The sequence below is a fragment of the Sus scrofa genome, chromosome 10, assembly GCF_054392235.1.
Source record: "Sus scrofa isolate SSC_HxYL_T2T_F1_AM1 chromosome 10, Sscrofa_HxYL_maternal_Yorkshire_Landrace_v2.0, whole genome shotgun sequence".
In the NCBI taxonomy this organism is placed as follows: domain Eukaryota; kingdom Metazoa; phylum Chordata; class Mammalia; order Artiodactyla; family Suidae; genus Sus; species Sus scrofa.
The window spans coordinates 84414353-84440390 of NC_139392.1; the positions used below are offsets into that span (position 1 = coordinate 84414353).

The window sequence follows — 26038 nt, forward strand, 5'->3', positions numbered from 1 at the left end:
CCTAGCCTGGGAACCTCCATATGCCACGGGTGCGGCCCTAAAAAGCAAGCAAGCAAACAAAAATCCATATTTAATTCATATAAAGATTTTAAAGAATATAAATCAATTTTCCAACTTATTACCACACAAGTATCTATTCTAATTTGCATTATGCCTCAATTTAAAAAAAACCTGATATTCAGAAATATTTTTCAAAATGATCTGGATAGGAACACCTAGAGAAAAATTTCCTAATCTGAATTTTCACAAGAGGAGGGTTAATGTGTTAACTGGAATACCCGACTCATGCAGAGTTTAAGGAGAACGCTATCACTAGGACTGTCTTCCTAACAAATAGTATAAAAGAACACTTAACGGGCCTCATCTCAACACTGTAAAGTTCAGGGACCATGGGGAGAGCCAGAAGTCCCAGGCATTTATACCATTTGTGCAACAGCTGCTTAATCATATCTCAGGAACAAGTGTAAAATAATGCCCACCGCCTGTCTGTCACAGACGCTGCAAGGTACTGCCATGGGCCTGGAAGCAGAACCCAACAAGCATTAGACACCATGGAAGTAAGGGGTCAAAGCGTCATTCACCCAGAGCAGGGCTACTCCGCAACCCTTAAAAAGAGGAACCCTTGTTAGTTTTGTATTACGCCTTTTTATTTCTATCTTGCAATAAATTTCAGCATCGGGGTACATGGACCTCTTCCCACTGTTTTCAGCAACACTCTTATTAGTCAGTTCACAGCCCGTAAGACCGAGGAAAGGGCGGAGGAACATCTGGGGCAGGGAAGGAAACCCCAAATCTGGATGACACCCTTAATTACTGCCATGTAAACAGAAAAGGCAAATGACAAAAGAGGTCATAAAACCTTCAGAATAGGTTGACAAACTCTAGGAAACTCCAAACCAGAATAAAACACCTGATACAAACATACTTTAAAAGAATAAGCCAACCACAACACAAGTGGTATTAACAACAGCCAGAAACGACGAGCAGGCAGAATTCCCACCAGACTTCCATGGCAGTGACCCCCCACTGCTGGTCAGCAGCGCAGTCTCTGCACAGAAGAATGCCAGCACCCCAGCGCCGAGTGCCTGACCCGGCATCACCAATTTGCTACCAGCAACCAGGTAACTGACGCACTAGTGGACGTTATAAGCAGCGGGTGGGGTTGCTCCTGGGAGAGGGTATTCGCCTGGGCCCCGAGTATCACCCTAGATCATGTTCTAACTGAAAAGGGGAGAGAGTCTGCTCAGTGGTGACATTACCGTAACCAAGTGCCCCCCTTCCCGTCTCTGTAGTGGGCACCACACACCTTCTGACGTAATGCAGCAAGAACATGCAAGGAGTGTTCTCGAGATGAAAACAAGATACCTCATAAGTAAATAACCTGACAAATCCCAAATGTTGGATGTTTTGTAAGGCAACTGGCCTGTTCTTTTCAAAAGAGCATGTGGAGAAGGCTGAGGGGGGAAGGTGGGCCAGGGTGGGAAGTGGGTGGAGAAAGGAAGTGAAAAGACACTAAAGCCAAATGCGATTAGTGGCCTTTGATTACAGTAAAACAGGTATTAGTGAGAGCTCCTGTTGTGGCTCAGCAGGTTAAGAACCCAAATAGTAACCATGAGAACTTGGGTTCGATCCCTGGTCTCGCTCAGTGGGTTAAAGGGTCTGGCGTTGCCGTGAGCAGTGGTGTAGGTCGAAGATAAGGCTTGGATCCTGAGTTGCTGTGGCTGTGGTGTAGGCCTTCAGCTAGAGAGCTTCAATTCAACCCCTAGCCTGGGAACTTCCATGAGCCGTGGGTGCGGACCTAAAAACACAAAAAAATAAAACAGGTACTGGTGTCATTTGGGGGACAGTCGGGGATGTCTGAATAGGAACCAGATGTTAGATAATATTAAAGCGCCTCACAAATTTAGCTGTTAAAGTACCTGAAATCAACAATGAGAAAAATTCAGTCAATGAGAAAAAGAATCACTACCGGGCATTTCCCGTCGTGGCGCAGTGGTTAACAAACCCATAACTAGGGACCATGAGGTTGCAAGTTTGATCCCTGGCCTTGCTCAGTGGGTTAAGGATCCGGCGTTGCCGTGAGCTGTGGTGTAGGTCACAGACGCGGCTTGGATCCCGAGTTGCTGTGGCTCTGGCGTAGGCCAGCAGCTACAGTTCCAATTAGACCCCTAGCCTGGGAACCTCCATATGCCGTGGACGCGGCCCTAGAAAAGTCAAAAAGACACACACACACACACACACACACACACAATCACTACCTTTTATGATATGTGCAACAACAATATGGTGTGATTTTCATTTTGGCAAATTTTCCAGACTTCATTTTGGCAAACAGTAACAGCCAATGCTTGTGTAATAATTGGCGGTTCACTAGGTGCTAACCAGGTCCCGTCCATGTACCACCTCCCTTAAGTGCCTCATTTCTCAACTTAGCAAGTGACCTGGGACTCCTGAAACGTCTTGCTCTGCCACAGATGAAACATTTCTATCCAGACAGTATCTCTTCGTAAGTCTGTTCTCTCAGAACAGTTCTATCCAAAGCCCTAAATCCTATGGAATTTTCATCTTTCTCTCATTCAGCGTCTTGGTCATACCTGCTACCCCAGACTGCTTACTTTTTAAAAGTCTTACTTACCTTTGATGATAATAACCCTTGCGACACTGTTCTTTGCCTATCTGGGCGAGGTCCTGTTACTTCCCTGGTGTCCAGGTCTAGTCTGGATGTTAGCTCCCTCGCCAGGGGCTGTTTGCCACCACCCTCCTATGTGATATGTAGTACTCTGGCACAACAGTCAAAACATGTACTATAATTATTTACTTGTCTGTCTTCCTACTAGATTTGTGCTTTTTCAGAGCTGAGGCTCTGTACTTTACTTGGCATTTACAAGTAATACACAAGGTGTTCTGTGAACTGATAAGTGAATTTTACAAAGATAAAGACGAGGAAATAGGGAGTTCCTGTCGTGGCTCATTGGTAACGAACCTGATGAGGACCCATGAGGATGCAAGTTTGATCCCTGGCCTCGCTCAGTGGGTTAGGGATCCAGTGTTACCATGAGCTATGGTGTAGGCTGGCTACTGACCCCTAGCCTGGGAACTTCCATATGCGGTGGGTGCAGCCCTAAAAAGATTAAAAAAGAAAAAAGAAAAGATGAGGAAATAGGCTTGGAAAAGTTAATGTCTTGCTCAAGGCCACACAGTAGGCTAATACTCAACCCTATAGATCTTCTGATTCTAAATTCTGCCAAATACCACCTTATACCCTATCTCCAACCCTTTGTAAAGGACTCTTATCTTACAATACAAAAATACCTGAGAATGTGGAAACGGACTAGGAAAGAGTAATTCTGATTACATACATGTAAAAGCATGAGTGACAGAAGTTCTCAAGAAACAGAACTCTGAATGATCAGTCCAGGATCAGTGCCGATGTCTTAAAGAAGTCCTTGTGACAACTGTGGGCCCTCCAGAACAAGTATCCTAAAATACAGATGCTATCTGAAAACCTTTTGCTAGGTAAAATAAATGAAAGCAAAACCACAATAGGGAGTTCCCGTCGTGGCGCAGTGGTTAACGAATCCAACTAGGAACCTGCCCTTGCTCAGTGGGTTAATGATCCGGTGTTGCCGTGAACTGTGGTGTAGGTTGCAGACGCGGCTCGGATCCCGCGTTGCTGTGGCTCTGGCGTAGGCTGGAGCTGCAGCTCCGATTAGACCCCTAGCCTGGGAACCTCCATATGCCACGGGAGCGGCCCAAGAGATGGCAAAAAGACAAAAAAAAAAAAAAAAAAAAAAAAACCAAAACAAAATTTACCCAGCAGTTTCATTGTTAGCGCACAGATATTTTCAGTGATTCAAAACAGAAACAAACTTACAAGGTTAACGTCTCCCTTCCAAAGGAAGAAACTCTCCTTTGGAATACATAGATACATAGATACATAGACGTAACACTAAAACAAGACAACACAAGCAAACAAAAGAGCTCCCCAAACTTGGTAATTATTATGGACCAGCTTGGGAATTTAGTGTAGTTCAAAAACAGAGAAAGAGACTTGATCTCTTTCCTATTTGGGTGTTACTGGTAACAGTTTTCAGACCAGATTCTAATTACATAGTTTTTATTCTTTCTTCCTAGATATACTAGTTGTCAAACACCGAAAAAGTGAGTCCCTCATTAAAATTCTGGAGACAGACTGATTATTGCTGAGCTAAGAAAAATAAGCAAAGAGAGTTTATACTCTCCAAGATAGATATTTAGGGGAAGTAAAGTAAATTTAGAAGTTCCCATCATGGCGCAGTGGAAACAAATCTGACTAGGAACCAAGAGGTTGAGGGTTCGATCCCCAGCCTCACTCCTGGCCTCACTCCATGGGTTAAGGATGCAGTGTTGCCATGAGCTGTGGTATAGGTCGCAGGCACGGCTTGCATCCTGCATTGCTGTGGCTGTGGTGTAGGCTGGCAGCTGCAGCTCTGATTAGACCCCTAGCCTGGAAACCTCCATATGCCACGGGGTGCGGCCCTAAAAAGCAAAAAAAAAAAAAAAAAATACACACACACATATATAATGTATATATATGTAAGTAGTCAAATAAATAGTACTTAAGAGAAACTACTAATATGAAATTTCTCTTAGGTGAGTGGATTTTCTAATAAAAGCATGGCAACTATTAGAGTTTCTTGTACTATTTCTAAGAGACGTGAACATATACGAATATCCTTTCCTCCTTATACAAAGGGACAGTTAATTCAATGCACTTTTCAAAGCATAGCTTTGGGAAAAGGAGAGAAAACCTGAGTGTTTGCTTTGGCTGACGTCCTCAGGCAGCTTAGAGCAACTGCATACAGTCTTCAGTCACTCAAGGTTTTCATCCTGCTTTCCAGTAAGTAGACCTCACTGTTTCAGGAAGAAGCTAAGGAAACGATTAGGTTTTGATTAAACTTCTCTAAAACTGGAAAGTACTAGAAGTTAACTGGGTCATTCCGGAAAAAGCACTTATTACTGCAGTTCACTCTGGTACCACAAATAAAAATGAAATGGTTAGGTTTCCTTGTGAGGCTCTAAGAGTTAATGAAATTTCTAAGGCTATCTGAAATATCTAGAGAGAATAGGTTTTTAGGAGTATCTGACTCATCAAGTACAGGTTTCTAAATAAAATTCCTAGTATCTATAAAAAGTGGTTTGTTATAGAAATATAGTAAGCTATTACACAAATTCCGAAACTCAGAGTTCCCATTGTGGCTCAGCAGTAACAACCCCACTGGTATCCATGAGGATGTGGGTTCAATCCCTGGCCTCACTCAGTGGGTTAAGGATGTGGCACTGCCGCATCCTAGCCTGGGAACTTCCATATGCCGAGGGTGTGGCCCTAAAAAAATAAAGTAAAATTCAGAAGCCCTTTACAAGCAGTATAATTATAAAAGACTAATAAAGGTCCTGCCTATGAATTTCATTATTAGTTGTTGTAATGGTGACTAAAAAGGGAGATGAAGAAGAAAAGGTTAAAAACTATAATTAGAGAAAAAAATTATAATTACGCTATAGGAAATCTCTTCCAAATGTTTAACATACTCATATCAGATAAATTCAGTAAACTAGAAATAATTAAATGCATTTTACCTGTACAAAGATAATGTAACCATGTAAGTTTCCTTCCACTGAAATGCTGGCTGTAAAATAATTCAAACTGTAAAAAAGAAAAGAAGAATCACATTATTTTCAGCTACTAGGACATAACTTACCGGGTCATCATGACACTAAAAAAGTAAAAAGAAAATTCATGTTAGAAAAGACACGATAGCCCAACTGGTATATTTACACGTTTTATAGATGAGAAAGTACATCCATGCAAGTTCCTGATGGAGATTATAAAAATATCAGCCCAACTCTTTCCACTTAAACAAGCCCATCTGTGGTTCTCTCCACCAGACCACAGCCCTGCAGATTTGACTTTTTGTATAAAACAAATTATCATTTTGAATGACATTTATTTGGACTTTATATAAATACAAATCACTGACCCAAAACTCTATTACAGATGTTTTAATATGAAAACATAAATCATACCTTCATTGCTAGTCTCTTATTTACCAACACAGTCCCTTGCTGACGGGACAGGTGGATTGATATTAATGGTTACTCCTAAAGTGACATTTACAATTTAGCTTCCAAATATGATCAAACACTAATACAGGTAGAGCCTCAGAGTACTTGTCTTTGTATCTTTTGTTGACATTACTGTGAAAGATTAAACATTCTCAACATAGCGCAACATAGCTCTGAAATTTTAAAAATGCCTCCCTCAGACTGAATGTAGGACATCAGTCCAAAAATAGAGCTATCTTTTAAAGAACGAGTATATAATCTACATTGAGAAAATGATACTGAAATATAAAAATGATTAAAAACTCAATTTTCTTACAAAACTGAAAAATAAACAGATGCATCATGTCACAATTCAGAATTGTGGACATACCTTCAGCATTTAGCTTTTATTTGTATTTCCAACTTTACCTTCTGTACCTTCAAAGTTTAAATAAAGCAGTCAGCAACATCTGACCTGTAAGCTGCACTATGCCCACTCCTTACAACAAAATCCACAGCTGCCAGCCAGAACTAGTGAATTCTTTCAGCAATTCATCCCAAATCTGCCTAGTCCTGGGAAGCTGAAACCTGAGCATTTTTTTCCCTCCAGTGGTGCAGCATTCTCCTCTATGACAAATTCACCAACCCCTTCACACGGTAAATAGGAAATGACAGGCACCTGCAGTACTTAAGATGTTCTGCCTGGTCCTGATCTAGACAAACAGAAAATCAAAATATGTCATAAGAGGATCTCAGAGGTATGCGCTGACTCATTAATAATCTCCAGAGGTGTCAAAAAAATTATTTTTGGTTTTTTCTTTTCATCTGTATACTGTCTTATTTTAAGTGATTACTTTCCAACTATGATTTCCTCCATCTTCTTACTTCTTTCTTAAACATTTTGAAATTGAGAAAGCCAAACTTTATAAATGCTCTTTACAAATTATTTAAGCACAAAACTAGCTTAAGGATGTATAGTCCAAGCTCTGAAAGCACACACTTTACCTTTTTATAGTCCTAGCAACGAGTACTTTCGGCGAAGTTTATTGATGATAACCAATATGCCAAAAGAAAGCACACTTTTATCCTTAAAATCAAAAACTTTCAAGAACAAAAAGATTCGGCTCCAAATAAGAGCATTATCAATTCCTCTGTTGTTAAAAAAGTTGTAAAATCTTGCTTAATTTTATCATTACATGATTGTGTTATCAAAGTTTATTAGTACGAAATATACCTTGACTAAACTTCTCATTTTATTTATTTATTTGGTTGTGCCTATGGCATGCAGAGGTTCCCGGGCCAGGGATCAAACCTGTACCACAGCAGTGAAAACACGGGATCCTTAACCCACTAGGACATTTTAAAGTAAGGGCTTAAGAGTTATAATAGGCTAATGCACAGCATCTTTTAAATACCATTTAAGGAATTAACTGAACTCAAAGGGCCATTTAAAAATGACCATTTCTTATTTGATGAGCTTATTCATTTCAAATAAATAGCTGCATTAATATACACTACTTTATATTTCTTTAATATCATTAAGGTTTGTGGACCAGGTACAAAAGTGGTATAACAGTTAAGATTTACTGGTCTAGTATACAAATAATTATTATTTTTTTTCTTTTTTGGCCACCCCTCAGCATATGGAGTTCCCCAGCCAGGGATCAGATCCAAGCCACAGATGGTGGCCTAACACCACAGCTGTGGCAATGCTGGATCCTTCAACCCACGGTGCCAGGCAGGGGATTGAACCTGTCTTGATGCAGCTGAGAGGCCACCAATCCCACTGCACCACAGCGAGAACTCCCACATAAATTATTTTCAATTAAAGCTTAATTTCTACAGCTTTAAGATACATGTGTAAAATGGACATGATTTCTGATAGGCACCTATATTTAAGGTAAAGATGTGAAATATATAAACGATCATTAACGCAAGAGGAATTAATCTACATGTGAAAAATGTACACTATTAAATACACAGATGGATTTTCATTCCTATGTCACTCAAAATTTGGATTTACTAGGAAATAATATAAGGACAAACTCCCTCTACTGGTAATTAGAGAAAGTCCAAATGGAGAAAATATTCTTGGAATCAGAATTTTGTAGTCAGAAAGAAACCCACTTCCCATTTGTAAATGAGGACACTGGAACCTGGGATAATAAATGAAGCTTAAGGGGGTTTTATCAGTATTCCAATAATTATTGGAAAATTATTATTTCAAGGAGAAAGAGAAGAATATTCACAAAAAACTTTATTTCTGCCAGTCCCCACCCTCAATTTCAATTGGAAAAGCAGGCTCTTAGGAAGAAATAAGTTGTAAGACTCTCAAACGTGAGAGGGCAGTTGTCTTTCTCTCGCGTGGTCATGTCAAAGTGCCTGACCTGGCTGCCCCTGCCCCAGCCCCAGCCCTGGGGTCATATTCCCCCCATCCAGATGAATGCTCTTCTTCATAAAGTTCCTAAGAGGATCTGTGCCATCATGGCTTTTCAAAGACGCAGAAAGCCCTACATTAGACTTCTATTCTGAAAGTTACTTGGTGTGTGGCATCTTGAAATCTATCTGGCTGTTTATAATATTCTACTCTGCCATTACCACCACTCCCATTTTTAACGATGACGTCTGCCACTATCAGCTATCATTTATGGAGTACTTGCAAAATGCTTTACATTATCTCATTTCATTTTCATATCGCACTCTCAGCAGTATTATCAGTTAATAGAAAATTAGAAAGTTATTTGCCTAAACTCACAGAGCACAGTAAACGGCAAAACAGACATTTACAACCAGGAGTTTTGATTCCAGAGCTTACACTGTGCTATTTGATTTATAATCCTTATTTTCAAACAAACACAAAAAAACTACATACTTTTAAAAATGATTCAGGAGTTCCTGTCAAGGCACAGTAGTTAACGAATCTGATTAGGAACAATGAGGTTGCGGGTTCGATCCCTGGCCTTGCTCAGTGGGTTAACGATCCGGTGTTGCCATGAGCTGTGGTGTAGGTCGAAGATGCGGCTCAGATCCCGCGTTGCTGTGGCTCTGGCATAGGCCGCTGGCTACAGCTCCGATTAGACCCCTAGCCTGGAACCTCCGTATGCCACGGGAGCGGCTCTAGAAAAGGCGAAAAGACAAAAAAAAAAATAAAATAAAAATGATTCAAACTACACACTGTAAACACCTCTAGGAAATAGTATAATGAAATACCACTTTCATTTTAAATTTCATAAACATGTGCAGAACTCACTTTTTTACAAACTCAAGGTACCCCAAATAAAAGAGCATTAAAAGGTAACGATGGGAGTTCCCATTGTAGCACAGGGGAATAGAATCTGACTAGTATCCATGAGGATGCGGGTTCGATCCCTGGCTTTGTTCAGTGGGTTGGGGATCCGGCGTGAGCTGCGGTGTAGGTTGCAGATGCGGCTTGGATCCCAAGTGGCTGTGGTTGTGGCTGTGGCGTAGGCTGGCATCTGTAATTCTGATTCAACCCCTAGCCTGGGAAGCTCCATATACTGTGGAAGTGGCTCAAGATGGCAAAAAGACAAAAAAAAAAAAAAAAAAAAAAAAAGCCATTTTGACGTGAATGTTCTAGCTTCCATTTTTTATAGAATAGTTCACGTTCTATATATATTTGCCTAAATTACAGCATAGAAATAAAAATAACTATTGTAAGGGATAAATGAGTTATAAAAATGGCTCAACATTCAAGTGAAAAATTAGGAAATGACTGTTTTAAGTACTGGATTCTAAACTTTCTTCTTTCTTTGCTTTTTAGGGCCACACCTTTGACCTATGGAAATTCCCAGGCTAGGAGTCAAATCGGAGCTGCAGCTGCCAGCCTACACCACAGCTCAAGGCAAGGCCAGGTCCTTAACCCACTGAGCAAGGCCAAGAATCTGCATTGTCATGGATACTAGTCAGGTTTGCTTTCACTGTGCCATAATGGGAACTCCCTAAACTTTCTTCTAATATCAAAATTTTGTGGGAGTTCCTGTTGTGGCTGACCTGGCCTTGCTATGAGCTGAGGTGTAGGTCCCAGACTTGGCTCGGATTTGGCGTTGCCATGGTTGTGGTATATATAGGCCGGCATCTGCAGCTCGGATTCGACCCTTAGCCTGGGAACTTCCATATGCTGTGGGTACAGCCCTAAAAAGAAAAAGAGAAAAAAATTGTAATTTAAAACTGCTTAAAACAGATAATAGATTTACTAAGAGCAAGAGACATGCTTTGACAAAAAACTGACACCCTTAGTATTTTATTGTAATAATTTACATTTTTCCTACAAGGTAGAATAGAATAGAATAAGCCTAATTTGTGAATATATTTTTATATCACCTGAGCCCTTAAGACTTTGGAGATATATTTAAAGTGATATAACAGGACGACAATTATTAAACTGTCTCAGGTCTTCCTATATATCTTCTGCCAACTTACCATCTGTACACTTTTTTCCAATTCCTGGGGAATCGCAAACGTAGATGAAGGAGCCTGAGTAAGAGGCCATGCCCCAGCCTAGACGGAGAAAAGTACAACAGTTAACATAAACATCTCACTTGAAAGTAAATGTTTACAAAATGATTCCAGCAATTAAAGCATTCTCCTTCCTCAGAATGTTGATGAAACCTGTCAGCATTACTATCACGGCCGGGTTCACCCAAATCAGTTTAACGGGTAACTTGAGAGGCTCTACGTCTCTGATTGAAAGAAAGGTAATCAGGCATCCAACAATTAATCCTTTTATCAGAGTAACTGAAATGATTAGTAAATGCCCACCAGAAAACACTCATTCCTACCTGTAGAACATATATTTGAAAACTAATGCCCAAGTCTATTACTGTGTCTTGATTTTTGATAAAATTGTTGAACTTATTGTTGAGATCTGCACTGACACTCATGTCTGTATACATCCGATGTAGCTTGCTGGTAAATTCATAACCACAGGCTTGCTGTAAAAAACAAAAAAGTTTGAAAAATATACGGCTTAAAAACAAAAATAACAAACTGTACTGATTATTAAGAATGTCTTGCTACCACCAGGTCTATACAGGGTCAAAGGTCCTGCTTGTAACACTTATACCAAAGGCCTGTATTATTAATGACCCAAAAGAGCTGTTCAAAATTTAAAAAAAATTTTTTTAATCAGATTAAATAAGTCAATTAAAACACATATTTATAAAACATAAATTTGCCTCTAAAATAGGAACTTTCTGGAGTTCCCGTCGTGGTGCAGTGGTTAACAAATCCAACTAGGAACCATGAAGTTGCGGGTTCAATCCCTGGCCTTGCTCAGTGGGTTAAGGATTTGGCATTGCCGTGAGCTGTGGTGTAGGTCGCAGGCGAGGCTCGGACTCCGAGTTGCTGTGGCTCTCGCATAGGCAGGCGGCTACAGCTTCGATTAGACCCCTAGCCTGGGAACCTCCATATGCCGCGGGAGCAGCTCGAGAAAAGACAAAAAAATAAAAAAATGAAAATAAAAACTTTTCGATTAATCTGTATATAATTTCAACACTACAAAATGCTCCATTACTGTACATAAACTACCTTGTGAGGTTTACAGATATAGTAAATGCATAAAAGACAACTGGAAATATTTCAGCCAGTAGTCAATTTAAAAAATCTACTGAGGCAGATTTTTCTTTCCTTTTTTTGCTGTACCCACAGCATGTGGAAGTTTCCAGGCCAGGGGTCAAACCTGTGCCACAGCAGCCATCTAAACCTCTGCAGTGATACAGCTGGATCCTTAACCCACTGCACCACAAGAGAACCCCATGAGGCCAATTTTTAATACCATCAACTGAGTAATGAAGGAATCTATTTCTTTAAAATTTTTCAAAATTCAGTCATCATTAGGTCAGAAAATTTGATATCTAATCTTGGGAGATAAAAAGCTTTGTTAACATTACGTCAAAACTAAAAGATAAGTTATTTTTGACGTATTTTAAAAGAACTTCATATTCAGTGCCTACTATACAGGAAAATAATTAACAAATAACTCAGGGTACATATGAATCAGCTACTGCTTATCTCATCAGTGTGTAACTAAAATGATGTAGAAATGAACTGAAATTCAAATATACTCCAAACTTGTACTTAAAGGACTGTTTTTGGTGCATTCGTTTATAAGTAATATGTGTTTTGCAAAGTTAATGCTCGTTTTCTTTGGATGATTCTTTATCAACATGCAGGGAGGTTTTGTCCTTTAATACAATATGCACATATCCCATCATGAGACTTTGGCCCAGAATGTCCAACTATTTCCTATAATTTCACATACTGCTACAGTGAACATCTCTGTGTGCTGGTGGAATAATCTCCAGGACATTTTCATATCAACGGCTTACAGTACCTTTAATTTATTGATCATGGCTTCTTCAGAATCCATAGACATGGATAACCCATGAATTAAACGTTTCGCCAACATTCTTGCGTAGAACTACATTAAAAAATATTGAAAATGTTACTTCCTTTCTGATGATTTAAAGTTCAAAAGTAAATCAAAGCTGACAAACACACATAAAATTCTCAATTCACAACTCACCTTTTGAAAAACATCCTTGTCATCGATGTATTTGAAGACGGTGATAAAGCTCGTGAGCTTGTCCTCCACTTCATTCTCAGTCATCCCCTTTGCTGATTTCTTCAGCAAGTTGTCACAGTACTTAGCGAGCTCAAATAGAAATCAACAGGCACTCTTATAAAGGGCTCTTCTCAAAGCAGGCACAGGAGCAACAACACAAAATAAAATCCTGGGTCTTTGCCATCCTAAAGCTTATGCTTTAAATGTCATGGACATGCACAAAATAGCTAAAAATATGTGTCATTAGGTAAAACTTTTAAAAAAACTATAACTAAGTAAAAGTCTAATTCACACTCAGTGATCAATAGAGCAGTGACATAAACATTTAAGTTTCAATGGAACACTTAGGTGAGTTTTGAGAATTTATATAATTTCTGACATTAAACAAGTACTTTTTAAAAAGGTTTTTTTTTTTTTTTTCCCTGTCTCTCTATTTAAATAGGGCTGTACCCACAGCATGTGGAGGTTCCCAGGCTAGGGGCTAAATCAGAGCTCTAGTCACTGGCCACAGCCATAGCAGCCACAATAACACCAGATCCGAGCCACACCTGCAACCTACACCACAGCTCATGACAATGCCGGATCCTTAACCCACTGAGAGAGGCCAGGGATCAAACTCGTGCCCTCATGCATGCTAGATTCATTTCCACTGAGCCACAACGGGAACTCCTATTTTTAAAAATCTTACCACAACCTTGTAAACAAGTTTTCAAACACTTTAAAGGTTATCAAACACTGTTTATCAAATTCCCTTTAGATTTCATATAAAATAAAATCTCTATGAAAAGTAATGCAAATGATTTTAAAGCAGTCATACTTTCAAACCCAAACTTTGTAAAATGGAATATTTTCTCCTTCAATTATTAAGAAAAAGCTATAGAGATGACCTATTGCATTCTTTAAATAAATGCCAAATTAGGAGTTCCCGTCGTGGCGCAGCAGAAATGAATCCGACTAGGAACCATGAGGTTGCGGGTTCGGTCCCTGCCCTTGCTCGGTGGGTTAACAATCCGGTGTTGCCGTGAGCTGTGGTGTAGGTCGCAAACATGGCTCGGATCCCAAAAAAAGACCAAAAAAAAAAGAATGTATCATTGGCACCAACCAGGCTATTGAGTACTACAGAAAACAAACCATGATTTGAAGGCAGTGACAAGAAACTCTCCCTAGAATAAAGTTGCATTTGAAAAAATAAATAAATAAATAAATGCCAAATTATATACAATATTAAGTTTTTAATAATTTCATCTATTGACTCAAAAAAGTTACGAAACAATTTAATTTAGATCCTCCTCAGTTTTCATTTTCTAATACCAATTTTTCATAAGATTACATTTAAACCATCAAATTTACCAGTTCAGGTGCTTTGCAAACAGACTTGGGTTCTCTGTAATTTACAACAGATGTAAGGGCCTAAAGAGAAAACAGACGAGAAATTAGCTGATATAGTAATATGGTAAAAAATACAGCTGGCTCAATATATGCTATCATCCGTATGTCCAAAAATTACTACTCTACACAAAATACAGCATTTTACCCTGTTTTCATACGTAACACAGGGTAAAACTTCTCTACCTGTATCCCTCGGGATAATTACATATCCTGTTCCTACTGAAAAATATTCTTTACGATTCATGACTGATATCTGAACACAGATAAAAGAAGACTGTATTTTTTAAAATCTTACAACAACCATGTAAGAAAATTTAAATTCAAAGGTTTGTAAAATATATTTATTTTTATTCTTTCAACTATTATTCAGTATATCCTTATTATATTTGAAAGAAAAATAAGCACTAAAGAATATTAAATTATACTTGTATTTTTCAGAACATACTAGTTTATTAACATCTTCTAGAGCATTATCATGGGAAATTCAATTCCATGTAATTCAAGTATTCAATTTAATCATTTAAGTTATAAATTACATCCTTCTATTTTGACATTCGCTATGAAATTGACTGGTTAAAACAAATCTCCATGTCCAGATGAGAAATCTCATAATTAGAAGCCCTAATTCTGAAAATGTCTTAAAGAATAATGCTTAAAGGAAGAGAATTATATACAGATAAAGATAGATGTATTAAAGTTACCTTATCCAATGCACTCATAAAGTGCTGATCACCATTCAAAACAGTGTTAATAAGTTGAACAAATTTACCATGCACTTCCAAAACTGACTCCACAAATAGTGTTGGCATCTAAAAATATAAAATACAAAGTACAAAACCACATTTTAAGAAGTTCAAGGATATAACTAGGCTTAGTAAAGAGTTGTTTAATGGTAAAGTTTTCCCCAAGCAAACTGTTACACATGACACATACCCTCAAAAAATGTTTTTAGCTGAGACAGTCTTAAAACTCTAAAACTCTGATATTGAAATTAGTTGTCATTCAACACCAGAAATGCAGGACTTTAGTTCCTCTGCCAGAAGAAGCCATAGAAAACACACTTCTCCCTGGTTGGAGAAGTGTTGGAATCTTTAGTATAACAAGATACAATCTCAGGAGTTCCCGTCGTGGCTCAGTGGTTAGCAAATCTGACTAGGAACCAGGAGGTTGCAGGTTCGATCCCTGGCCTTGCTCAGTGGGTTAAGGATCCGGCGTTGCTGTGCCTGTGGTGTAGGCTGGCAGCTATAGCTCCGATTGGACCCCTAGCCTGGGAATCTCCATATGCCTCCCGTGAGGCCCTAAAAAGCAAAAATAAATAAATAAATAAATAAAAATACAATCTCACAACTACCAGACTTATCACTTTCATAGAGGATTATGTAAACCAAAATGGCCTTCAGAGCCACTGAAGCTGAAGAGAGAGAGAGGAGAAGTTAAAAAGCCATTATCTGTGAAAACTAAAACTTCCTAGAACCAGACGGTACAGTTCCCACATCTCAAGAGGGGAGAAATACCTGGTAGTGCAAAAGGGAGTTTTCACTCTTAGTGGAGAGAACTATGAGTGACCTAAGACTTTTCAGTCACCTAAAATTATCTGAGTCTCCTACAAATGCAGTCTTTTGTATCTGCACCTCCAAAGCCTTGACAGCAAACCCTATGCCTTGATGATCAGTGTCATTCCACACCCTGAATCTATAAAACTAAAATAACTAATGAACCTAATAAATAATACAGGCTAACAGACCTAAACAATATAAACTAATAGTTTTATAAAAATGGAAAAGTTTATGCATTACTGTGGTGGGACATTACATCTTAGAATATCTGCCAAAGACAAATAAATCTACAAGTAAGGAGATCAGCATCTAAAAAATGCTTTTGGGAGTTGCTATTAGGGCACAGCGGGATAAGAACTGGACTAGTGCAGTTCCTGTTGTGGCGCATGGGAAACGAATCCGACTAGTATCCACGAGGATGCGGGTTCGATCCCTGGCCTTGCTCAGTGGGTTGGGGATCTGGTGTTGCCATGAGCTGTGCGGTGTAGGTCACAGACACAGCTAGGATCTAGTGTTGCTATGGCTGTGGTATAGGGTGGCAGCTGTAGCTCCGATTCAACCCCTAGCCTGGGAACTTCCATATGCTGCAGGTGAGCCCCCTCCTCCAAAAAAAGGAATTGGACTATGATCTATGAGGATGTAGGTCCAATCCCCGGCCTCACTCAGTGAGTTAAAGGATCTGGCATTACCGTGACCTGCAGTGTAGGTCACAGATGCGGCTAGGATCTGGCATTGCTGTGGCTGTGGTGCAGGCCGTCAGCTCTAGCTCCAATTTGACCCCTAGCCTGGGAACTTCCATATGCCACAGGTGCAGCCCTAAAAAAAGCAAAGAAAGAAATAGATAAAAAATGCTTCTGAACAATGAGGTCTATACATAGCTCACTGCAGTACAGATGAGGAACAAACAGCTCTATTTAGGAAAGAGAGGCAGCATTTCATGTCCTGTCTGTCTTATCTGTCAACCATCAATGGTGACAACAAGGAAGCCAATCCAGTAAGATTTGACAACAGGAACACACTTTGATAGGAAAGACACCTTGTTGTAAATAGCCATTTAACTGGTGGGGAACTCTTGAGGGGGGCATCAGGGACCTGAGGGTCAGTGTTGGGTATTTTGGGTAGTAAGCATGTATTTAGGGAAGAATGCTTTAATCCACATTTACTTCCTGGGCTGTCAGACTCAGAGCATGTAAAAAGGAAACCAAGTTGTAAGTTGTCGGTATTACTACTGACTAGTACCAGGACCACTATGAACACAAATGCCCGTTTCACAGAAACACAATTATTCAGAAACACCTAACACATTTTTCTCTGAGAAATTAATTAACAATTGCTAAATAAACACAGCAATGTGTAGGAAGAAGTCTTATCTCACGCACTGATTTTCTAATAATTTGATAATTTGTCCAACAAATTCTAGGTTTAGAACATGTTAATAAAGATGTTTTATTGATTGGCATGGTAGGACTTTTCTTTCATGGTTTTTAAACGGTAAAGTCAAAAGAAAAACTCCATGGTCATCTGATTAAGAGAACATTTCTCCAGTGCCTTATTTGTAACTCACATTTTCCTGAGTAAGATTACTGGTTGCTCTAAGGCCCTCATCATGGATATGATTTTGCAGCTCCTGAATCATATGAGGTAAACCAGTGGACACAGCACGGAGTAAGACATACATATTTGCCATGTCTGAGGGGAAAAAGAAATGGGATTATTAAACTTCCAAATAGTTTAAAAATATTTTTAATATAGTAGGCAATTCATGGTTCAAAATGCAGGCTTACAGAGGCGTATGCAGAGCGAGTCCCACTCCTTTCTCCAGTCTCCCAGCCCTCTCCCCTGGGAAAGCAAGGCTGCGGTGGCTGGGTATCGTTCAGAGCGGTTTCCTACCCACTCAAGAAAATACATTATTCTCCCCTCCACCCCTTTTACACCAATAGTCTGGCGTGTTCCATGCACCCTCTGCAACTGCAGAACATAACATTTTAGCTTAGAGATCTTTTTATATCAGTACAGAAAGCATTTCCTCACATTTTACGACTGCCTAGCACTCCATTATACAGCTGTATTACAATCACTTAACAATTGATGGGAACTGGGTTCTTTCCAATCTCTTGATATTACAATGTCACAATTAATAACCCTGCATATGGGCAAGAATATTATTCCGCAATATACATCCCTATAAGTGGGACTGCTCTACAAAGCTTGATCTTGTAGGAAGACCTTGTAGACAGAGTGCCCAGCAGCCGGGAGCTCCCCTGCCAACCATGTATTGTCAGATGTTTTGATCCTTGCACTGAGAGGTGGAAAATGACATCTCAGTGTGGTGGTTTCTATTTTAAACTTTTTATTGAAGTATAACACACATACAGAAAAGTGTACAAACTGTAAATGTGTATCTCAATGAATTATCACAAGCGAACACCACCCCCCCCACGTTATCACCACCCCCAGTAAGAAACGAGACATGACCTCCACCTAGAAGTCTCCTTCATACCTCTTCCCCAGCACGACGACTCCTGTTCTTCTGCAAAGGTAATCACTGTCATCACGGTTTATTACTCACTAAACCGCAGATTTCTTTTTTCTGTTTTGAACTATTTATAAAAATGAAGTCATACAATTCTCTCTTTTGGTTTCTTTGGTTCAGCATGCTCATAAGGCTCATCTGTGTTGTATGAGTTATTAATTCTCATTCTTCTATCTATAATATCCCATTGTAAGAAGATGCTATACTTTAATCATTCTACTGTCATTGGTTGGTCGAGCTGTTCCCAGTTTGGGCTACTACACACAGCACTGCCATGAACATGCTTGTACGTGTCTCTGGGTGCACGTGTGCATGCTTTCTGGGCGAGGGGTTGAACACCTGCGAGAGCAATGGCTGGACCGCAAGAGGCTGGCATTTGCTCACTCACTGTCAGCTTTTCAATGTGGCTGCACTAATTTATACCTTAGGTACAACAAATAACAAGTTCCTGTTCCTCCATATGCTTCCAAACACTTGTTATTTTCAGTCTTTTAAACTTTTTATCAAACTGTGATTAAGTACTGATACCTTAGTGTGGTTTTGTGTCCCCCTATTTTAGTGAGATAGACAGCTTCTTTATATGTTTAATGGCCATGTGGATATTCTCTATTCTGTAGTACCTGTTCAAATTTCCTATTTTTTATTTTTGACATAAACCTTTTTTTGAGCTATTGCAAATATATAACTCTATGACTGTCTCTCTTTTTTTTTTTTTTTTGAGGTATCGACATATAACATTACATTGGTTTTAGGTTAATAACATAATGATTCAATATTTGCATATTACTGCAAAATGATCACCACTAATAAGTCTATTTAACATTTGTCCCCATACATATTAACAATTTTTTCTTGTGATAACAACTTTTAAAATATACTCTGTTGAGGAGTTCCCGTCGTGGCGCAGTGGTTAACGAATCCGACTAGGAACCATGAGGTTGCGGGTTCGGTCCCTGCCCTTGCTCAGTGGGTTAACGATCCGGCGTTGCCGTGAGCTGTGGTGTAGGTTGCAGACGCGGCTCGGATCCTGCGTTGCTGTGGCTCTGGCGTAGGCTGGCAGCTACAGCTCCGATTTGACCCCTAGCCTGGGAACCTCCATATGCCGCAGGAGCGGCCCAAAGAAATAGCAAAAAAAAAAAAAAAAAAAAAAAAAAAGATAAAATATACTCTGTTGACAACATTCAAATATGCAACACAGTATTATTAACGCTAGTCACTATGCTGTGCATTATTATAGCTCCATGCCTTAAGTTTTTCAATTATTGGAAGTCTGTACCTTTTGACTCCCTTCACAATCCTGACTCTGTCAACCACCAATCTGTTCACTGCACCCCCGAGCTTATTTGTTTTATTAGATTCCACATATAAAATCATGTGATATTTGTCTCTGATTTATTTCACTTAGCACAATGCCCTCAAAGTCCACCTCTATTGTTGCAAAAATAGCAAGATTTTTGTTTTTGTTTTTTTTCTCTTTTTGCCATTTCTTGGGCCACTCCCGCGGCATATGGAGGTTCCCAAGCTAGGGGTCGAATTGCAGCTGTAGCCACTGTCCTACGCCAGAGCCAAAGCAATGCGGGATCCGAGCCGCGTCTGCAACCTACACCACAGCTCACGGCAACGCCGGATCGTTAACCCACTGAGCAAGGGCAGGGACCAAACCCGCAACCTCATGGTTCCTAGTCAGATTCATTAACCACTGCGCCACGACGGGAACTCCAGATTTTGCTCTTTTTTATAGCTGAATGCTATTTCAGTGTGTGTGTGTATATCCACGCAAGTTATTTTAATCCATTCTTCCATCAGTGGATACTTAGGGTATTTCCTTATCTTGGCTATTGTAAATGACACTGCAGTGAACATCGGGGTACATGTATCCTTTTGATTTAGTGTTTTTGTTTTCTTTGAATAACTATCCAGAAGTAGAATTGCTAGATATGATAGTTATATTTTCAGGTTTTTTTGTTTGTTTTTTGTCTTTTTGCCATTTCTTGGGCCGCTCCAGTGGCATATGGAGGTTCCCAGGCTAGGGGTCTAATCGGAGCTGTAGTCGTCGGCCTACGCCAGAGCCACAGCAACGCAAGATGTGAGCCGAGTCTGCAACCCACACCACAGCTCACGGCAACGCCGGATCGTTAACCCACTGAGCAAGGGCAGGGACCGAACCCGAAACCTCATGGTTCCTAGTCGGATTCGTTAACCACTGCGCCACGACGGGAACTCCTATTTTCAGTTTTTGAGGAACCTAAATACTGTTTTTCATAGAGTCTGCACCAATTTACATTCCCATCAACAGTGTGCATGCAAGGCTTCCCTTTTCTCCACATTCTTATCAACATTTGTTATTTCTTGTCTTTTTGATTAATAGCCATGCTAACAGGTGCGAGGTGGTATCTCACTGTGGTTTGTATTTGCATTTCCCCGATGCTTAGTAATGTTGAACAACCTTTTCATGTACCTGTTGGCCATCTGTTTGTCTTTGGAAAACTGTCTATTCACATCTTCTGCTCACTTTTTTAATCAAGTTTTTGCTGTTGGGTTGTATGAGTCCTTCACATATTTTGGATATTAACCCCGTATCAGGTGTAAGATTTGTAAATATGTTTTCTCCTTCAGTAGGTCGCCTTTTCATTTCGTTGATGGTTTCCTTTGCTGTGCAGACACTTTCTAGTTTCATACAGTCCCACTTACTTATTTTTGCCTTTGTTGCCTCTGCTTTTGCTGTGAGATTCAAAAACTCATCACTAAGACTGACGTCAATGTCACTGCCGACATTTTCTACTAGGAGTTTTATGGCTTCAGGTCTTAGGTTCAAGTCTTTAATTCATTTTCAACTAATTTTTGCATCCGGTATAAGATGGTGGTCCAGTTTCATTCTGTTATATGTGGCTGTCAAGTTTCCTCATAAACATTTATTAAAGAGACTGTCCTTTCCCTATTGTGTATTCTTGGCTCCTTTGTCCGATGACTGTCTTTCGATGATCAAATGGTCTTAATGACCTTTTTTTTTTTGGCTTTTTAGGCTGCACCTGCAGCATATGAAAGTTTCCAGGCTAGGGGTCGAATCAGAGCTACAGTTGCCGGCCTGCACCACAGCCACAGCAACACAGGATCTGAGCCACATCTGCAACCTACACCAGAGCTCACAGCAATGCCAGATCCCTGACCGACTGAGCAAGGCAAGGGATTGAACCCGCATCCACATGGATAGTCGGATTCGTTTCTGCTGCACCACAACGGGAACTCCTTAATGAGCTTTTAATGATCTAAAGTTTTTAATGTTAATGTAGTCAACTTGATCAGTCTTTCCTTTCTGGTTAGTGCTTTTTTGTGTCTTATTTAAAATTTTTCTACCCTCAAGGTCACGAAGTTATTCTCCTGTATTATCTTCTGGAAGTGTTACTGCTTTACAAAAGCCCACAATGAGTTGGTTGATTCTGTATATGGTGTTTGAGGTAGGGATCAAATTTCACTTTTCTCCCAAATGGATATCCAGTGAATGGACCTGGCATTATGTGTTGAAAAGACTGTCTTTCACCCATTGATCTGCAAGGCCACCTAGGTCTTAAATGAATTATCTACATATACATTTCTTGGCTTTTTCTTTTATTCAACTTGTCTCCCTGTCTATCCTTGCAGCAATGCCTCATTTTCTTAATTACTGTGGTTTTTGTAAGTCAGTCCATCCTCCAAAGTTTTCCCATCATGCTCTTCAAAATTGTCTTGACTGTTCTTAGTCTGAGTATAACTTTTAGAGTCAAAAAAAAAAAAAAAAAAAAATCTTGGGTTTTGAGAAGACTGCCCTGGATCTATATAAATCATTGCTGCTTTCAACAATGTTTAGTTTTTTGTGTAGGCCTGGCACATCTCTTGTTACATTTTTTTTGAAAATTCTTATTGCCATTTCCTCTTTTTCTAAAAAAAAAATCCATTTGTTCACTGTTTATTGTTAACATCTCACTGTATCTTTATTTTGTATTTCTGTTTTGAGTGAGATTGAGCATTTTCATATGTTTAAAATCTATATATATTTCCTTTTCATATTCTTTGTCTTTTTTCCTATTTATTAGAAATATATTAAGGAAACTAGCTCCTATGATTTTTAAAAATGTGCAAACACATTTTCCCAGTTTTTCTTTTGACTTTAGAATACAGTTTGAAAATTTACTTTTCCAAAACAATCTTTTAAAATATATTATTAATAACCCGTAAAAAGGCACATCAAATATTTTAGAGACTATTACTTAAATATGCCTGAAGTCTAAGTAGCTGGGAGAGGATATAAAAAGTGGGTTTATAATTTTATTTCTATTCATATTGATGTCTGGTGTCACTTACCATTTTTTTTCTCTTGTCGAATAATATTATGACATTCTGCATGTAAGAACTGTAAGTGGTCTGCTACCATTCGTTGCTGACATTCATGAATCACTTTAGTATATGAACTTGGATGTAAGTATTTTCGACATCGAATTTCTTCATCTTTTAATCTACCTAGAACCTTTAGAAATATATTCTTCAGTCAGTCATTAACTACCATGAGAAAAAACTTGTAAAATCAGTAAGTAACATGACATGGTAAAGGAACAAATAAGAATTCTATAACCAGTTTAAACTCACACTCCATGAAACATGTCAAAATGTTATTTAAGCTACTAGATGTCACCCACATTTCACCACTATCTAACAAGAAAACCCAGCAATCAGGAATTATCAGAAAGCATCAACCACAACGAAAATTGGAATAGCACTTTTTCTCATGGAGACAGGCACAGCAAGAACAACAGCTTATCAACAGGTACAATGATTAAACAAACAAACCAGAAATTTTTCCACAAAAAAATATTAACTAAGATAAAAATGTTATGTAACACCGTGCCTGATATATAATATGTTTTCTTTCTTACCTTTTCCATATACTGTGAGCAGTTTGATTCTTGTAATAAATTTGAAGCTTCTTGTTTGTAATACTCTCCTGTTTCAGCCAGAAAGGGAGACTCAAAGATTTCCTGATAAAACTAAAATCAATTAAATCATATTTAAAAATTAGAACAAGCAACTTAAGAAATTAAAAGTCTAATTTTTTTTTTTTAAAGAAGGCTTTTTACCTTTAAGGGGAATTTTTTCTTATACTGTTCAACATGAACAAAGGAGTTAATAACCCCATGGATTACTTTCTGGTTTGGGTCTTCTCCACCACGATCACTGAAACAAAGGTGTAACACCAAACATTCTTGAAAATACAAGTATCTACAGAAATATACCAAAGCTTACCAAACTATGGCTGCTTACGCTATTGGTCTAATCACATTATATATAAAGCATTTTAAAGCCCAATGCCCACATGATACTTAAAAATAATTTTTTATATCACAGCTGAATTAATAATATTTATGATAGTTAATGGACACATTGGATGACATTTCAATAAACAGGAAAGCTTTAATTGTAAAATTAAAGATACTATGTTGATACTAAGACGGTATTTATTTCATGTAAGCACAAAGGTACTTCTCTACTTAGAAACTTGGTGAGATATGTTTTAATATTAGTATTAATTTATTTAATATTAAATAGTCTACCTAGAAAGGTAGTAAGATATGTTTTAACATTTCTACATTCCTTTACAGTTAGCAAAGCGATCTAAAATCATGTGACACTTGGCTAAGTTCCTACTTAGTCAAGGGCACTACTGGGATGCAAGTCTGAACCACAATAAGAAATGGCAGTGAACTGTGGCTTTTCTAACTACAAAAACAGGAAAATAACATAAGGGAAAAAAGGGGTTTTCCTAAAGCCACTGTAAAACAGTCTGGCTCTATGCTGGGAGTTTCTGGCTCCAATAGTAATGCTCAGATCAAACCATTACACAGTCAAAGGTTTACCTCTCTTGCTAATTATGCATCTCACTTTAGTTTTTTCCTTTGAATTAGTAATTATTTTACAAAGAAAGTCACAAAAAAATACATGATCATCATTTCCTAGTAAAATCTCCTTGTTTTGATACAAGGATTTTCTCATATTTAAGAGAAGTATTGGAGTTCCCACCATGGCACAGTGGAAACAAATCCAACTAGGATCCATGAGGATGAGAGTTCAATCCCTGGCCTCGCTCAGTGGGTTAAGGATCCAGCGTTGCCGTAAGCTGTGGTGTAGGTCGCAGATGCGGCCCAGATCTGGCGTTGCTGTGGCTGTGGTGTAGGCCGGCAGCTGTAACTGCGATTAGTCCCCTAGCCTGGGAACCTCCATATGCCACAGGTGTGGCCCTAAAAAAGCAAAACAAAAAAAAATAGAAGTACTGACTGGAATTCCCATTGTGGCTCAACGATTAACAAACCCAACTAGTATCCATGAAGACTCGGGTTTAATCCCTGGCCTCACTAGGCAGGGTGAGTATCCAAGCATCAGTGTGAGCTATGGTATGGGTCACAGACATGGCTCAGATCTGGTGTTGCTGTGGCGTAGGCCAGATGGAGCTCCGATTTGACCCCTAGCCTAAGAACTTACATATGCCACACATGAGGCCCCAAAAAGCAAAAAATAAATAAATAAAATAAAAGATGAAAAAGAACAGTATTGAGGAAATTACCTTTATAAATCAGTGCCCTCCCCCTCTCCCCGACCCTCGCCTCCCTCTCATCCTCCTTCCTTCTCCCTTTAATTATCTGGATGTTCTGGGGAAGTTTTCTGTGCTGAGTTAACATGGCTACAGTGCTCCTGTCAGTCTGGGAATCTTAGTTACAAAGTCTACATTTCGGTATCACTAATAAGAAGGCTGAGTTCATACAAGGTGACCCGCAGTGAGCTCATTCCCTCTGCTGACCTTCCCTCTTGAGCCTAAATTAAATCTGGTGAAATAATGATCTAATAACTTAGTCTATCAATTTGGGGTGAATCACTTTTTGCGTTTCGACTTTGGGACCAAGTGAAAATCAGTCAAGAGTGAGAAATACCTAAATATTTGAAAAATCAGGTTACCTAAATTATATTCATGACCAAATCCTACTGCCCTCCTCAGCACCAGGAAAACGTCCACTCCTGCTACTCTCAGCACTCCTGCCATTTGTTTCTGGATCTCAAAAGGCCCAGAGAATCTGAAATGGGATAAGTAGAGCCTAGAAAGAACATCGATAGTCCCAGTGCTTAAAAACTAGGCTGTCTGCTCTGTAAGAATAACATCTGAACTCAGAAACTCTGAGGCATAATTATTCCATCTTGAAGATCAGCATATATTTTTATAACTGTACAAAAGATACTAGAGAAAAATCATTATAATTTATTTCTATTAGGCTGACAGATAATGAAAACAAACTATGAAGTGATGCTAAAGTAGTAATATATAAAAGCCTGACTAAACCAGTCATCTGAACAAGCACCAGTCCCATGTACGAATGGTGATCCCAGGAGATGAGCCTTGAGCAAAGAATGAGGAATTTTTAGAAATTTGGCTCATTATTTGATCATGACAGAACTAAATGGAAATGCCCACAACAATCATAATGAAATCACTCAGCTGGGAGGATGCAAACTGACTGGAATAGTTTATCACAGCCCTCAAGACCAGGACTTTGGAGTCAGACTGCCTAGGTTCAAGTTCTGGCTGTATTAACATGTCACCTTGTGCAGATGCTGAACCTCCTAGTACTCAGAGGTGTCCCCTTCTGGAAGGTGGAATAATAAAAGTACCTGGTCTCACAGGAAATGGTAAAGGTTAAGTATAACCCGAGGAAGCACGTAGCACAGTGCCTGGTACACAAGTGAACTGTTAGTAAGCCAGTATTTTAAGTACAGATAGGAGGAAAACAGAAGCATTTTCAGTAAAACAGAGCTAAGAAACAACAACAAAAAGCTAAGAAACAACAACAAAAAAAGCCCTGACTTTGATTTTAAAACCAA

General features: G+C 39.1%; 1 protein-coding gene across 14 annotated transcripts in view; it reads right to left on the reverse strand.

Annotated features, from left to right (window-relative positions):
• Nucleotides 1-26038, reverse strand: part of CUL2 (cullin 2) — a 128872-nt gene that overhangs the window by 8430 nt on the left and 94404 nt on the right. For all 14 annotated transcript variants that reach the window (XM_084980493.1, XM_084980490.1, XM_084980489.1 and 11 more), the window contains 11 exons: nt 23251-23347; nt 23050-23160; nt 22481-22643; nt 17174-17298; nt 14755-14862; nt 14015-14074; nt 12626-12754; nt 12434-12520; nt 10881-11033; nt 10522-10599; nt 5617-5683 (listed from right to left, as the gene is read on the reverse strand). In XM_084980493.1, coding sequence (XP_084836619.1) covers nt 5617-5683; nt 10522-10599; nt 10881-11033; nt 12434-12520; nt 12626-12754; nt 14015-14074; nt 14755-14862; nt 17174-17298; nt 22481-22643; nt 23050-23160; nt 23251-23347 — 1178 coding nt within the window. The remainder of the gene's footprint in view (nt 1-5616; nt 5684-10521; nt 10600-10880; nt 11034-12433; nt 12521-12625; nt 12755-14014; nt 14075-14754; nt 14863-17173; nt 17299-22480; nt 22644-23049; nt 23161-23250; nt 23348-26038) is intronic.